Genomic DNA, 16593 nt, shown 5'->3' on the forward strand with positions numbered 1-16593 from the left:
TACTCCTATAGTATTTTAAACTTATGTTCTGTTCTAGTGCTTTCATTGTGGTGGTGTTGGTAAGTTTTTAGACTGGTTGTCATATCACAACCATTCTAGGGCAAATGCTACTCACTCCTCGGACCAACATAGTTGATCAGGCTATGCCATCCCAAGACAGACCATACATCCCCGAGCTTACTTGTGATATTCAACAATCGTAATACTTTTGTATTTGTCATTGTGACACTGACTTTTGTATGAATGCAGTCTTGTATACTTACTTAAATATTTTCTTATTTAAAAGTATATACTCTTGGTCAGATTGTTTTAATCCCAATGTGTTTATAGTTAGTATATCTTTTATGGGTTGATATACTCAATTCACTATAAACAATGCTCTGATACCAATCTGTCACACCCCAAAACCAAAAACGGCGGAAACGTTCTAGGGCGGAGGATGTCATGTACAGTATCACAACATAGTATAATAGTAAACAAGTTATTTTGAAAGAGTTTATCAGCAATAAAGCTGGTGAGTTAATATGTCACAACTAGAAATTTTTTTGCTTTGTAACTACAACGCTTATGTCAACTATGAATCAAAAACATGAAAGCATGTATGATGCTCACTCTATGACAACAAAATTTCAATCAAACACTTCATACAAGCGTTGCAAATAGTCAACAAGCGATTGGAAACCTTAGAAATTCTTGTTTAAGTCCATTATGGATTAGGATTTCCTTATTGGGCCCAATGGACCAATAAGCTTCCAACTGGACTATCTTGGGCTTAGAACTCTTGAATGGGCTCTAATTGGACCCACTTCCATTTATTTCAATATTTTGGGCCATATTGGACCATAACAAATCAAATTAACCTAAATGGGCTATAAAATTTATTATCTTTGACAAATTGGGCCGTGAGGCACCCTAGGAGCCCAATGGGCCGAAAAACACTCAACATGGGCCCATGATTTGGATTTAAGCACCAAAGGCCCAAATCTCCATCTCTATCCTCTATCTCTCGGCCCAAGTAGTAAAAAAAAGAAAATAAGATTTTGAGAATTAAGGAGGATTAGCCACCTCCTTAATACCTATGGGATATCCAAGTGAATTTCACATGTTTCCAAGCATATCCTTTCACCTCTCTCTCTCTCTTCTTCTTCTATTACTCTCGGCCGAGAGTATCACACACACACACATAATTATTTCACTTAAACACTCTCAAGAACACAATACACATCCTTTCACTTCTCCTTCAAAAATTTCGAGATTTAAGGGCTTTGCAAGGAGGATTCTTCACAAAAATCATCATCTTAGGTAAGTTGATGATTAGATCCACACTCTAGACTCTTTGTTCTATCAAAAATCTCTTCTTAACTCATTTGAATTCATGATCTTGCATCTTAGAACCCTCTAAGTTCGAGATCCATCCAAGGAACATGATAGGGCCGAAAATATCAACAAACTCTTCTCTTTTCTTCTTCAAAACCGATCCACAACTCAAGGTGAGTTTCATACCCCCTTGTTTTCGGTTTTTATGAGTTTTTATGGGGGAGAATACAAGTAAATGTGTAGATTTATGTGTAAATGTATGCTATGTGTGATTTGATACATGTATATGTGTGATATTTTGTGTTTGTGATGAATATGTTATTCAAAAGGTGTGTAAAACCGAGATCTAAACCATGGGAAAGGAAATATTCACAACCTAAACTATTTTACACTAATCAAGTCAAGAAAAATAGTTTATATGGTTAGGATGAACATATTTAAACATAAAACTCATTTTTGGACTTAAATTGTCAAAAAAACACAAACTTGGGGTCCAAACCGACAAATTATAATTCCTGGAGGTTAAAAAGGGTCCAAATAGTTTCTCTAACAATTTTTCTGAACATTAACATTTTTGAGGGGCTGAAAATGTAAATTTTAAATTTAATGGGCTAAATTTGGGCTTTTCGGCCCAATGAGCTCCAAATTGTGAGATTTCTAAGATTGAGGTGCTGAAAAGGAAGTTTTTTGTAAAACAGGGGGTTTAATGTGTATTAAAACCATTTCAAAGGTCAAAAATGTTTTTCAAATTCAAAAAGGATCAAAAATGTAAAAATTTTCTATTTTGGGCCAAAACTGTAAAAGTTGCGAAAATGGGGGTTCTAACCGAGAAAACTTCATTCTGGAAGGACTTAAGCTGTTTACAAAGCAAATTTGGGCTAAAAATGTCTTTTCAACAAGTTATGATACTAAAGTGTCAAGAAAAATGGTTTAAGGACTAAAATGAAAATTCTTTTATATAAAGGACTAAAAGTGTTAACTTTATAAAAGAAGGGTTGTAAAAAAGTAAAAATCTTATTTTTAAACAAACAAATCCCTTAAGACAAAATACGAGATCCACGACTACCGGCGAAACGTAATAACAAATACACTTTCAACAACCAATATCGTTACCAAACGAACTGATTCGGTCTCGAATCAATAACAAAACAAAAATCAATAAACTGTAGTACTTCAATAAACAGGCGATAACTACGAGGAGTCGATATTCAATCTTTGGGCTTGAAAGTTTCAAATCGTGCTTGTTGAGCCTTGCTAGCCCAATAGCTTGATCTTTGGGCCCGAAGGGGACGCGCTTACATGTTAATGGGCCTTCTATGACCTAATTCCATGTAAAAGGACTTTCAATAGCTCTATTGTGTTGTTGGGCCCCAAGGGTCCATTAGTACTGCTAGCGAAGTCGAGAAGTCAAATGCGAGTCGGGCCAAGTTCCTTTCGCATTCCCGATAGCCTTGAATAACTTATGGAAATAAAGGGGCTTCGTACCCTCCCTTCTTCTCGGTTGTGGGGCTATGAGAAACCGAGTAAACAGATTCGTGACGTTAAACAAGGGAAATCAGGGTGGTTGGAGTATGTGAGTAGTATGGACGACGCCTCAAGGATCGTTCATAATTTGTAGTTATAAACTAGTCATTTTCTATAATGCGTGATTGTAACAACTCACAACCCTTAACTAATCCAATGTCACCTGGGTAATCAAAAACAATCGTCGTATCGGTATAACAATAAACAAGTCATGTAATTTACGTATTGGGAAAACATTGGGTTTTCCCAAGGAGTTCAACATTTTAACCTATGTGATGTATACAAAGTCCAACAATTATACATGTTTTCAAAATCGACAAGCATATTTACAGATCTTGACACTTTTTTTTACAAATACTCTTTTCAGAAAATATCGGATTTTCTGGGTTTGCAATCTTCACAAAAATCATTTTTCCATAACATTACTTATGAACTCACCAACATTTCATATGTTGACCGTTTTCAAAATAACTTGTAATCTCAGGTAACAGGTAAACAGAAGAATATGTATCAAGTTATGTCATGGTGTTTTGCTTAGATTAATTATCAAACGGTTTATGTTATGGAATTGTAATGTTTAAAACAATGTACTGAATGTAAACAATATCAGTTGTAATATTTCAATGCATGGTGATGAATGATGTTATGATTCATGTGTAATCATTGTGATGGTATTCAATTAAGTCACAACAGCCCTCGAACATTTCCGCCGTCTGGTTCAGGGGTGTGACAGAATAAGTATTTAGTGTCTATGATTGTATCAAAATGTTTGAACCGTTGTTTGAAGTATGAGTTTGTAAACGTTTGTAGTAAAAGTATGTGAATGTTTGTAAGTGTTTGTACAAGTTTGTAACCCCTAGAAAATGCTATATTTTCTACTAAAAGTAGCTTTCTACCAAAGCACAACTGATTTGTGTGTTTGTTTCTTGTAAAAGTGTGTAATGTTCCCAAGTATAACTATCATTATCAAAATATAGTTTGTACATTAATGTCTTAAGTGAAGTAATCACCAAATAAATCTAAAGGAAAAATTAATGTAATATTGTAGTGTTGTATTTTAGGAACTACTGCTGTACTATCTACCTTAAACCGGATTTATATCAAGGTATTATGTGATTAATTGTACCATACTATCGACTGGAAAACACGAGAATGTAAGTCGTCAAAAGGTATGACATTTGGCACCCGAAGACCTGTAGGTCCCGCTGTAGCTAGCAACAACGTGTAGGATAGTCAATCCAGTATAGATCTATACGCAAACTCATGCTCTCCCAAAAAGAGGTTATGATTACAACTTGGGCCATGACAGTGAAGGCATGCTCCGATACAGTGGATCACATTTAAGTTATCGTATACTTGTATGTTCTCGATATAGTATCGTTGTATATGTTCTCATCCTAGTATAGTTGTATATGTTCTCATAGTAATAAGTAATGAATCATAAATGAACTGACTCTTGTATGCTTCATTGAACTAGAAGTAGTAAGTAGTATAGCTCTAAACTATACCTATTATAGATGATTAGTAAACTTTTTTGTATGACTAAATGTACTGAACTGAGATAAAAGTCTTTATACCTATACATATATACATAATATGTAACTAACGATTCAACGACACTCGGACAAACAACCGGGTAATTTAAGACCACAACCAAACAAGGACAGGAAGTAAAGTGCGTTATCTCTCCTAAGTCCTTCAAACCTTATTTATATAACTATATATGTAGTAGACATGGTTTTAACAATATATAAGTTTGAAAACTATAAAAGAAAGGTTTAGTATAGAAAAGTGAATTTGATAAAGAGTTTAACATGTATAATAGTTTGATAAACAGTTTGAAGTCATTTGATTGGTAAAACAGTTTAAAGTTTGATAAATCCATTCGTATGCTACTTATAAATCACATGTGAATTATCTAATAACTAACATGGTTAAACCTGTATTCCCCCCCCCCCCCCCAATAAAGTATTTAAAAACATTTCAAAGATTAATTAAGGGGTATGAACTCTCTTGATTGAAGTGGTTGTTTTGAAGTAACCGAGAGAAGAATCGAGCAGAACTTTGACTAGAGAGAGTTGAAATCTCGGGATTTTTGGGGATCTCAGGAGTGTAGGACTTCCTTCGGGACTCGAGTACAAAAAAACGGGGCTTCAGGAAGGCTTATCGAGGTAATCACGCTGAGTAACGACGCTTAGATGGAAAGAGATGAGCACCAAACCCGACACCCTTAAGCTTCTATTTATAGGGCTGATTTGGGGTCTCACGTCGTGAGCTTTGGATTGCTCACATCGTGAGGCTTAGTCAGCCTTATCCTCTTTGACAAGTTAACGTGTCTGACACTCTGGAACCCATCAATAATGAGCTCACGTCGTGAGCATGGTTCTCTCACGTCGTGAGGCTGAGTCAGCCTCGGGTTTTGTGTCCCGAACTTGTAAAGTCTGTAACTTTCTCATACGAGCTCCGATTTCAACGTTCTTTATATGCACGCGTAGGCGTGAAAAGGCTCTACAACTCTTGTTTTCAATCCGTCGGCTAATTTTGAATTTGTTTTTATTATATTATTTTTAAAAGGCCGGGCCTGGAAAAGTCCGTTAAAATCCCATAACTCCTTCATATGATGTCTATTTTCGTCAGACTTATTGATGTTGTACTCCTATTGTCGGGGTTTTCAAATTTCGTTCAGGTTGTGTCGGCTAAAGACCGCTCGATCTCTATTTCGAGTTTTTAGTTGTCTACTACTAGGTCAGAAACATCGAAAATTCATAACTTCCTCATATGAAGACAGATTTGGGCGTTCTTTTTATGTATGTTCGTGGGTTAATGATATCTGCGACTTTCATTTAGATACCTAAGGCTAAAAAATATTTTATTGAAATTTCTCATTTTATGCTTAACAACACTTTACCGGTAGCCTTATGAATCTTAGATTGGTCATAACTCCTTCGTTATAGCTCGGATTTTAGTGATCTTTATATTTTTGGAAACCTTATCACGATATCTACCACATAGTGTACCCAAACAGAGCTTTTTGAACATTTCATTTTCAATTATATTCTTATTATTTTACAAAGAGGTTACAAGACTCGACTTTTAGTCATTGCATTGACCAGAAATAACGGGTTGTCACAGGCTACCTTTGAGATACTTAAGAATTCTTTTGAAAACAATTAAATGAGAGAGTTTAGGATTAGCATAATAACATGCGCATTGACACACTGCGAACATGATGTTGGGTCTACTCGTAGTCAGATACATCAGGGATCCGATCATCGATCTATACTCTGTTTGATCTATGGATTCTCCATTAGGATCTAGAGTTAATAAGGGTCAATCAGCCCTCGGCGTCAAGACAACTTTAGAATCTTTAAACCCAAACTTCTCAATGATGTCTTCAACATATTTTCCTTGATGCAAAAGGATTTCGGTTGAATCTTGTCGAACTTGTAGCCCCAAGAACATGGTCATTTCTCCCAAATAACTCATCTCATATCTCTTCTTCATTAAACCTCAAACTCTTTGCACAGCTTCAAGCTTATCGACCCGAAAGTGATTTCATCAACATATATCTGTACAAGAATTAGGTTGTCATCCACATGCTTGATGAAGAGCGTCTGATCAATCATGCCTCTGGTATAACCATGTTCAAGCAAATGATCTGTTAGAGTAGCATACCAAGCTTGAGGATCTTGATGTAATCTATACAGAGCCTTATCTAATTTTTAGACATGATTTGGAATTTTTGAGTTGAAAAAATCAGGAGGTTGATCAACATAAATTTACTCTTTCACAGGTCCATATATAAAGGCGGTCTTAACGTCCATTAAATAAATGGTGAACCCATTAGGAAGCATAAGCCAGGAAGATACGAATAGCATCAAGGCGCGCTATAGGAGCATACACTTCAGTGTAGTTAAGGCCTTCAATTTGACGAAGCCCATGAACAACCGGACGTTCTTTGTTTCGCATAATCACCCCACAATCGTCTTGCTTATTACGGAACATTTAGCGCATGTCCAAAGTCTTTTTTCCCTTTGGTAACTCAACCGACTTCCATACCCCTAATTTCTCAAATAGATTAAGTTCATCGTGCATCACATCAACCCAACTAGGCTCATTTAGTGCCATTTCCACGTTCTTTTCCTCAATCTGAGAAATGAATCAAGAGTAAAGACAAGAGTTGACATCTCCACTCTGGCTTCTCATTTTAACTCTGTTGCCCAGTTGACGAATGACATTTTCGATCGGATGATCACCTTAAAGTCTAGTGGCAATTTCATGGCTGATGTCATTGATTGTGATAGGAAGGTTGTTGATGTGGATGAGTCAGTCACCTACTGAATCATCCGCCTCAGATGATCTAGAACCATGACAGGTGCTTGCCACGTATTTATTCTCTATTGGTTCAGGAAAGAGAAGCTTCATGAATGATTGAGTAGCAGCAGAAATATCTCTGGTCATGAATTCTCTTTCAACAGGAGTAAGAGGAGTGGCTTCAGCATCAGGATTGATTCTTTGACTTGGAGAACCTAAAGAAGTACTTGGAATAACTTCATCCACCATAGGAGTCGTAAGAGGCATCAAATGTGGTCTGTGCACAACATCTTCCTCTTCATCTTCAATAACAGCCTCCGTACCTGATCAAGAACCTGACACATCGTTTGAAAATACAATAAATGATTTAAATAAAGAAGCATAATCAAATAACCAGTCAGGACCGACTCGGGCATCTGTCTCATTCTCTTCCAGCGAGCGCACATCAAAAAATTCCACAATCTGCTTGGTGGTCTTGTTGTATACATGATAAGAAGTGCGTGCGGTGTATCCTACAAAGTAGCACTCATCAGCCTTCGAGTTGAGCTTGAGATTGGATTCTAGGTGAAGGAGGGTGCAAGGACATCCAAATATTCTAAAGTGAGTGTTGATCAGGACACGGTTCTGTACATAGAAAGCAGTGTTGATCACCTCGACCCAGAGGAATATCAGTAGTTTGGAATCACATAACATAATCCTTGCAGCGTCTATTAGAGTACGATGGCGCCATTCTGCAACACCATTTTGCTGATGAGTTTGAAGAGCACTGTACTGACGCAATATACACTTGTCAACACAGAAATGATCTAGAACTGCGTTCTTGAATTTTGTGCCATTATCAGTTCGAAGTGCCTTCACCCTTTCATTAGTTTGATTCTCAATCATCACAATGAACTTCTTGATTAGATTAGTGATCCCACTGATAAGAAGAAACCCCATGTGAACTGTGAGTAGTCATATATCACAACCAGGCAATAAGAGCTCTTGTTGATGCTGAGAACGTTGACAGGACCAAATAAATCCATGTGCAACAATTGAAGAGCTTTGCTGATTGAGTTGACAGTCATTAGCAAATAGTGCTTGCGACGATGTTTGCCTTGAACACACGCCACATATTTTTCAAAAGTGATAAAGTCTTTGATAGGAAGGCCACGCACAATCTCCTTTTTAGTAAGAAGATTCAAGTTCTTGGCATTCACATGGCCAAGACGACGATGCCAAAGCATGGCATTGTGTTCAGAGACTTTAGAGAGAAGACAAGTGACTTGTTCTGTAATATTATTATTCATGTCAATGATGTGTGCATTTTCGTCCCTCTTCGATTTCACCAAGATCCATTCTTCATGGATAATGATTCCAGGCTTCAAGATGAGACAATCTTTGTCAGTGAAGTGTGTTGAATAGCCTTTGTCACAGATCTGTGAGATACTCAAGAGAATATGCTTCAGCTCAGGAGCATAGTTGACATTCTCAAAGCTAAGCACTTCATTTGTGATAGCTCCTTTCTAGGTGATCATCCCACCTTCTCCTCCTGCGAAGGAAATATAGCCCCCATTAAAATTCTGAATGTCATGTAGTTGGGAGATGTTTCCTGTCATGTGCCTGTAACAACCATTATCGACATACCAGGGTCTGACGCCATTCCTCCGTAGCTGTTCCTACACGATGCGCAAGATTAATTAGATTTTGGAACCCAAGTCAATGAAACACTGGGTTTTCTCTTGTTAGCAACATAAATTTCTTTTTCACTTTTTGAAAATGATTGATTACCAGACGCACATACAGAAGACTGAGGTGATTTGACATTTAAATGTTTGGGCACCCATTTATAGTTAGGTTTAGAAACATTTACATGTGATTTTGAAACATTTTTCTTTGGTTTTGATCGTTTGGGTTTTCGTCTAATATTAGCCGAAGACCCAGGCGAAGACTTTGAGGAACCCGATCATGGCTTAGACACGTTTGGTTTTGTTAAATTACCTATTTTATTTTCATGTAAAACCTGTTTATTATATTCAAGCTCAGCCTGTTTTCTGTTTTTATTGACATTCCAATCATCATCACGAGAACGAGATCCCGAGAATTTTCTAATAAGATATATTCCTCATGACTTGTTCTCTCTTAAATATAGTTATGTGTTTAACTATCATTAGGATTTCGTTAATCTCACGTACAACAACTCAAGGATCGTTTTTTCACTTCCATATACAGCTGCAAGCACACACTAACTATGAGTTCATATCCCCTGCGTTTTCACTGTTTTTTAATGTTTTCAAGGGGGATACAAGTAAAACACAAGGATTTTTGTGTTTTTATACAAATAATTTCAAACAGATTTAAAACTTTTGCAAATGATACAAACCGAGAAAATTACTACATTTTTTATAAAAATCTTTACATATTTTTATCCCTTTTGTAACATGCTGAGCATAAGGGCAGTTTACAAGATACAACCAAATTGCAAAGTTTTCCATGAATAACTTACAATCAAACTATGTTGATATAGTTTGGGAACATCATAGAACTTTTACTGAATTCAAAACATGCAACGAGAACATACATACAAAACTATAATAGGTATAGTTTAGGATTTAATACATAGTTTTACTAATTCAAGAGCCTTACATAGAAATGAACATATAAACTATGGTAGACATAGTTTATGGTATACAATACTATTTTCTGAAAACAAGAGTACAATACTAAATAATACTTTAAGTATAATTATTTTTACTCTACAGGTCATACATACATTCAAGTCTAGGAGAACACTACAACACTATACGTAAAGTAGTTAATATAGGGTTGTGAGGCACTAGTTCAATTGTACCCTTCGAGGGTACGAAACTAAATCCTACTATAGTATAACTAGAGTCTCCTGGAGGGAGAGCATGAGATTTGTGTATAGATCTATACGGGACTGACAATCCCACACATGAACTGCTAGCTACAGTTAGGATGGCATGCCCGGGGTGACAAATGTCATTACATCCAATGCCTGAAGAACGTCGTAGAGGTCACTAGGTCACATCAAGAATGGTTATACTGTCACACCCCCAAACTGAATTGGCGGAAACATTTTAGGGCGGAGGACGTCATGAATAGTATCATAACAATGCATAATAGCAAAAACAAGCATCAACATCCATTGCATTAAAAGAATAGTTAAATACATGTATGTTATTTTGTAAGGTTTAAATGACACCAAAAATGAATAATAAAAAATAATGATGAGCCTTGAATCCATTCTACCCTTCAAAAGCTGCATGGGTGTACCTGTCTTACTGGTACCTTGAGAATACAAGTTATTTTGAAAGAGAGTATCAACATAAATATTGGTGAGTTCATAAGTGTTTCGTGTCATTTAGTAATTTAAAACCTTGAAATGTTTGTATTAAAAACTTTAAAAGTTTGTAAATTTTTCCTAGAAAATCCTATATTTCCTTCCTAAAATGAAAGTAGCCTTCTACCCGAGGCCCACCTGTTTTACATGTTTGTTCTCGTATGAAAATGTAATGTTTGCATATATACTTGAAATGGTATGGAAAAATGTAGTAATACTTTATATATGTATAAAAGTATGTATTCTCCCATTTATTACTATCATTTATTTAGAAAAATAGAATGTTTTATCTCAGTAGTGACACTACCGAATATGAAATGATAAAACTGAAGACTCAAACTTGTATTAAATGTTTAAATGTGAATTAGTTGTAACCATACTGATTGACGGATGAATACCTGACGACCTTTTGGCGTCATAAAATAGTGAGGTGACATTTTGCCACCCCTTGGCCTTAACGGTTGGGATTGTAGCTAGCAGTCGGGGTGTGGGAGTGCCTGTCCCGTATAGATCTATACACACGATTCACATTCTAGTTATTGTATTCTTACTGTACTTGTATGTATATGTATATGTTCATTCGTATTCTTGTATATGTATATGTTCTCTTCTGTTCTTTGTATATGTAAATGTATATGTATATGTTCACTTCCGTTCTTTCTATATGTAAATGTATATGTATATGTTCACTTCCGTTCTTTGTATATCTAACTTTTTATGTATATGTTTGCTTCTGTTGTTTGTATATGTTCACTAAACTATACCTATTATAGTTTACTAGATGTTTGTTTGATCTCAACTTTTAGACAAGGCTCAATTGCTCTGCCTGAACAACCGAGTTATGTAAAACGTTTAAGGATAGAATTTTATATTCTATACATATTTAAAATGTATAACTATGAGATAATCGACAGTCAGAGTAGTGTATCCTATAATAGTCCTAAGTCCATTAAATTATACTGATACACTAATACATAAAGAAATATGGTTTTGAAAGTAATAGAGTTTGACAAGAGTTTAAAAGCAGTTTAAAAAGGGTTTTATAAAGAAATCTAACAATGTTTCAAAAGCAGTTTGAAAATGGTTTGAAACAAGATGTGTACCAAGTATATAAATGTTTATACTAACACAATTTCAATTGTGTTCACTTGTATTCCCCACCTTCAAAGCATTTAAAACATTTTAAAAGGTTGATTGCAAGGGTATGAACTCACCTGTAGTGAGTTGTTTGATTGAAAGATCGGGAAAGAATGCTGAGTGCTAAGTGAAATCTCGGGCACAAGCAGATCCTAGCAAGCATATAATGGTACATATATGTATATAGTTAGTGTTTAACTCGACTAATTATGATATGGAATCACCTTAGGGACTAGGGAACACTTATTTTGAAGTGTCACAATCACATATGATTGCATATGAGGGGTATATGGCCTCACAAATGGAGTGTAAGGCAAGAATGCATCGGTGTTGTGTGTGTGCGGCCAGGGTGTGTGGCCCAAGTGGGTGTGTGGCCGCACACTCACTACGAAACATGCTAAAGTGTGTCTATAAGGCCTTGGGAACCATCTAGGAAGTGTGTTTTAGCCATAGCTTATCTAAAAGGGGTCTTTGTTAACATTTTGGGCCCTAAAAAGGTGTGTACGGCCACACAAAGGGTGTGTACAGCCGTACACCCTTGATGATCTTGTAAAAATGGTCAATAGGGTGTTTCAAGGCCATATCTTACATCCTTTAAGTGTTCGTGGTCATGCTTTAGTATAGAATGTGAGTTTTGAGGCCAATATGCACTAAACACAGAGGTGTACGGCCACATGGGGTGTGTATGGCTGTTTACTCCTTGATGAACATGATTTGGACGATTTCTTAAGGGCATATCTAGTAAGTAACAAGTATGGGAAGGAGTACTTACGATATAGAATCCTTTAGGGGTATTTGGGGTCCATGAACATAGTAGGTGTTCTTGGTGTTCTTGGTGAAACTCATTGAAGATATACCAAAATGAAGTGATTTCAAGGATGAAATCAGTGATTCATGTACGATAGAGGAAGAATCAACAAATCAATGGAAGAAATACTTACAATCTTGATGATCTAGGTGAAGAACCGGATGATAGTTGAGAGAATAAATTAGTTCTTGGCTAAAGGAGGTGAAAAAGGGTTGAATGAAGGCTAAGTCCCACATATATAGCCCAAAGTGTACGACCAGAGGGGGGTGTACATCCGCACACCCAAGTGTACGGCCGTGCACTCCTCATGATGGAGTGTTTGTCCATTTTGTGAAGTATTGAACTTGTGGGACCCATTTCCAAACCCTAACCTTGAAGGTACTAGGCTTAGAACACTCTAATTGACTCTAAACAATGCTAGAAGATAGCAAAAACGAGTCTAAACTTGGTTGGTTTGAATAATTGTACAAGATAGAAATTTCCGGGTTGTCACGTATACCAAACTCACAACAGTATAAACTAACCATTTGTTTACGGGATTTAAATTCTTAAAATAGTTTTATTTTCATTAATAGAACTATTATACACTACAACTGGAGGATTCCAGGGATTACAAATCATGTTTTTATTTTAAGTAATAATAAAACTACTATACATGCTGGTGATAGCTAGGGTATCCATACAAGAACATACTATACATACTGGTTTTAGCCAAGGTTTTCATACAATACATTACTTTACATTACTTTTGGTACCCATAGATTTCATACAAAATAATACAATACAATATAGCTGGTGGTAACCAGGCATATATACTAAGACTACTTTTAACTAATAAAGAGAATAATGGATTTTCTGTGGAACATACAAACATTTTACAGATTCATAGATAGGTTTTCATTACCAAAAACATGCTTATGAGCTCACCAGCTTTAGTGTTAATACTCTTTCAAAACCACTTGTATTCTCAGGAAACCGGTAGACACGTACAGCCGCAGGTTTTGAGAAGACGGAGCTTTTAGAGTCGCGTCTTTTATACTTTTGGTTATACATTTTGTTTATATATAAATTATGTATCGAACAGATGTAAATACTCTACTTATTCAATGTAATGGTTGTGTTTTTTTTAATTACTATGATTCAGTTGTTGTGATACTATACATGATGTCCTCCACCCCTGAATGTTTTTGTCGTTCCGGTTTGGGGTGTGACACTATTTTTTTGGGAGAATGAGGGTGGAGAATATTCTAGTTTGTATTAGAATTCTTAGATTCTTCTATATGGGTTATGGCTTGTAGATTTATCTGCATAAGTCCAAGTTTTATGGTATTGGGGTGAGTTTCGATTTGATTGAGTAGGTGACTAGTTGTACTGGATGTGGCCCTAATTTGTTTCCTTTCATTTATCTCGGCCTGCCTGTAGGTCAATAGATGTATAGGATTTTAACTTGGGAGGTTGTTATTGCAAGATTTCACAAAAACTTTCTATTTGGAAATCCATAATGCTTTTATTAGTGGTCGTCTCACTCTAGTGAAAGTTATGCTTGGAAGTGTAAGTATCTATTATTTCTCTCTCTTTCAAATGTCATTGTTGATTGGTAAAGCTTTAGAGTGGATGAGATTGAGATTTTTTTTGGGGCGTAAAGGAGCAGGATCGGATGATCGAGTGGTTTAAATGGGAGATGATGCTTAATGACACAGAGAATGGTAGTTTGTCTATCAGGAGATTGCAAGGGTTCAACTATGCGTTTATGTACAAGTGGAGGTGATGATTTTTAAATGTTCATTATTTTCTTCGAGCCAAAGTAATTAAAAGTTGTTATGGTAATGATGGTGGCTTCCATTTGGCTACTATAAACAAAGAGAAATTGGGAGTTTAGATGGGTATTTTTAAGTTAGTTTGGGACTTACATGATAAGTGATTAATTCTTTTTGATTCCATATGTAAGCAGGTGGGATGGTTCGACTTGGACTATTCCTTGGAGCCATAATTTTAGTAGTGGAGTATTATTGGACCAGTTTGATCAATTAATGACCTTGTTGAATTCGATACGTTTTCCTTCTAATTTCGAATCTTGGCGGTGTTCTATGGGTGTAATTCATTCGTGGCTAAGGAGGCTAGACTTCGTATGGAATAGATATCTCCCAATTAAAATTAACATTTTTATATGACGTGTGATTATTAATAGGCTTCCTACTACATGTAACTTGGACGGAAGGGGTGTATATCTTAAATCCTTGTTATGTATGTGTTCTGAAGAGGAGCAGGAGGATGGGAATCACATCTTCTTCGAGTGTTCTATAGCCCCACGACTCTGGCTTAATCTTGCGAAGTGAGTTTATCAACAGATTCCTACGTTTTCATCGGTGACAGACCTTATGCATTGGATTGATGGCCTTAAACATCTCGTTTTCATTAGGAGAGGGGGTCATTGTAACATCCCAAAATTTCCAAAAAACTTAATATTTTCAAAACAAATCATTTATTAACAAAATTGTTTACAAAAACATTGTTTCCAGAACATGATTTAAAACCATAGTCTCCCAAGACTCAATCTGTTGTAAAACCAAGGATGTGTATGGTAACGTCCTCATCTTGCCACGAATAACCTGAAGAACCTGAAACCATAAACAAAATTGTAAGCACAATGCTTAGTGAGTTCCCCTAAAGTACCAACACACAAAAAAAATAGCACATATACAACAACAGCATGTACTGGGTCCATAGCTAGAAGATTGGATTACCCTTGAGCCCACAATATGATTCTGGCTTGCCTATAGGACTACAACTCATATCTGGCTTAATTTTGAGCACACACCATAATTCCGGCTTGCCCCCAGGGCCCACAACTTATGTCTGTCTTGCTCCTAACCCAATCACTCATCGGACTGGAATACCAATATTCAAACCTCAGTACGTATCCGGAAAACAACTGAGCTCTCAGTATGTGTTTGGCATGACCTACCCGACCCTTATCTCATATGTGGATTGCTTGTACAGCCCGAAAACAGATACCAATGATCAAAGACAAATAACAGAAGCAAAAGATGAAACAATGAGCAAATAACAAACGAACCAAGCTTGCATACGCCTTAAAGCAATAAAACGTCATATACAACTTGGAGAAAACACGAAGGCATCAACAACCTTTAAAGTCTGACACAATGCCCTATTTATAGACCTGACTTACAACCGACTTACAACTATGAGGTGTTTACGGACGTAAGGAGTTTACGGCCGTAAACACATAACAACCGTAAACTAGAAAAAATCGGTTTTTCCTATAGAATCACTACCACCAGCTAGTATGCCTAGACCAAACCATTATATAGGGTCTTTCAATCTACACCTTGGTTTGGACTAGCTCGAACCCATTCCTTTGTTGACAATCGTCACGTCCATCTGGCCCATCGTTGCATTCCACATTCTCTTGCTTAGAATCTCCGCGACCATTATTGTGTACACCTTGGCTCGTTCCTCGTGTATATCTTCAACAACTTTAATTTGAAAGTTGCTAATATAATGAATATCCCACTTCTTGAATTGCAGCAAGTCTCTACGATCATACAAACGGATACACCCATTTTTAAGTTTTATGACCGCTCCAGAAGTATTTTCATCATAGACCCAACATTCTAAAGAACTAAGAGATCCATCTTGATAGCCCTGAGGAATTGGAAATTGCTTGACCTACTTCGTAGGAGGGCACATATCCACCTGTAATGGCTTGTCGATAGATTCTTCAAAGACATCTGAATGTTCAAAGATAACTGACTCTGCCGTCGGCATCAATGGAAAACCTTTCTTAACTTGATCATACAGAAAGTGCTTAAACTGTGTAACCTGAGGATTATTCAAGAGATTGATAAACGGAGCTTGTGACAACTCCGTTAGATCAATTCTTATTAAAGACCTAAAAGCATGGATATCCTTGTACAATTCTGAATTACCACTCTTACGAATGATAGGATTACTATCCCAAATTAGACAAGGATATTATAATATAGACGAACTGTAGATAGAAAGTATTTTGAAAACCTTGGGACTAACATCCCGAACCAGTTACAACATAGTTTGATATACTAGAAAATATAGATTTAAAACCATGGGACTACTAACCCGAATTAGATATAAGATTGTTTGATAAAAC

At 36.3% G+C, this 16593-nt stretch overlaps 1 protein-coding gene across 1 annotated transcript; it reads right to left on the reverse strand.

The window, feature by feature from the left end:
- Window positions 1-6846: 6846 nt before the first annotated feature.
- LOC111890032 (uncharacterized) lies at window positions 6847-8094 on the reverse strand. The gene is made up of 3 exons (XM_023886194.1): window positions 7875-8094; window positions 7180-7478; window positions 6847-6990 (listed from the first exon to the last, which is right to left on the reverse strand). The coding sequence occupies exons 1-3, from the start codon at window positions 8092-8094 to the stop codon at window positions 6847-6849; spliced, it is 663 nt and encodes a 220-aa protein (XP_023741962.1).
- Between the last annotated feature and the right edge of the window lie 8499 nt (window positions 8095-16593).

Source organism: Lactuca sativa, chromosome 5 (genome assembly GCF_002870075.4).
Source record: "Lactuca sativa cultivar Salinas chromosome 5, Lsat_Salinas_v11, whole genome shotgun sequence".
NCBI lineage: Eukaryota > Viridiplantae > Streptophyta > Magnoliopsida > Asterales > Asteraceae > Lactuca > Lactuca sativa.

Bases quoted from the DNA above. Each gene is read 5' to 3' on its own strand.
- LOC111890032 (XM_023886194.1), bottom strand. From the start codon at position 8,094: ATGGGGTTTCTTCTTATCAGTGGGATCACTAATCTAATCAAGAAGTTC. The intron at 7,479-7,874 runs GTACTCTAATAG...GTTCTTGATCAG, and splicing joins TGTTGCAGAATGGCGCCATC to GTACGGAGGCTGTTATTGAA. The intron at 6,991-7,179 runs GTAGGTGACTGA...TTCATTTCTCAG, and splicing joins CATCTGAGGCGGATGATTCA to ATTGAGGAAAAGAACGTGGA.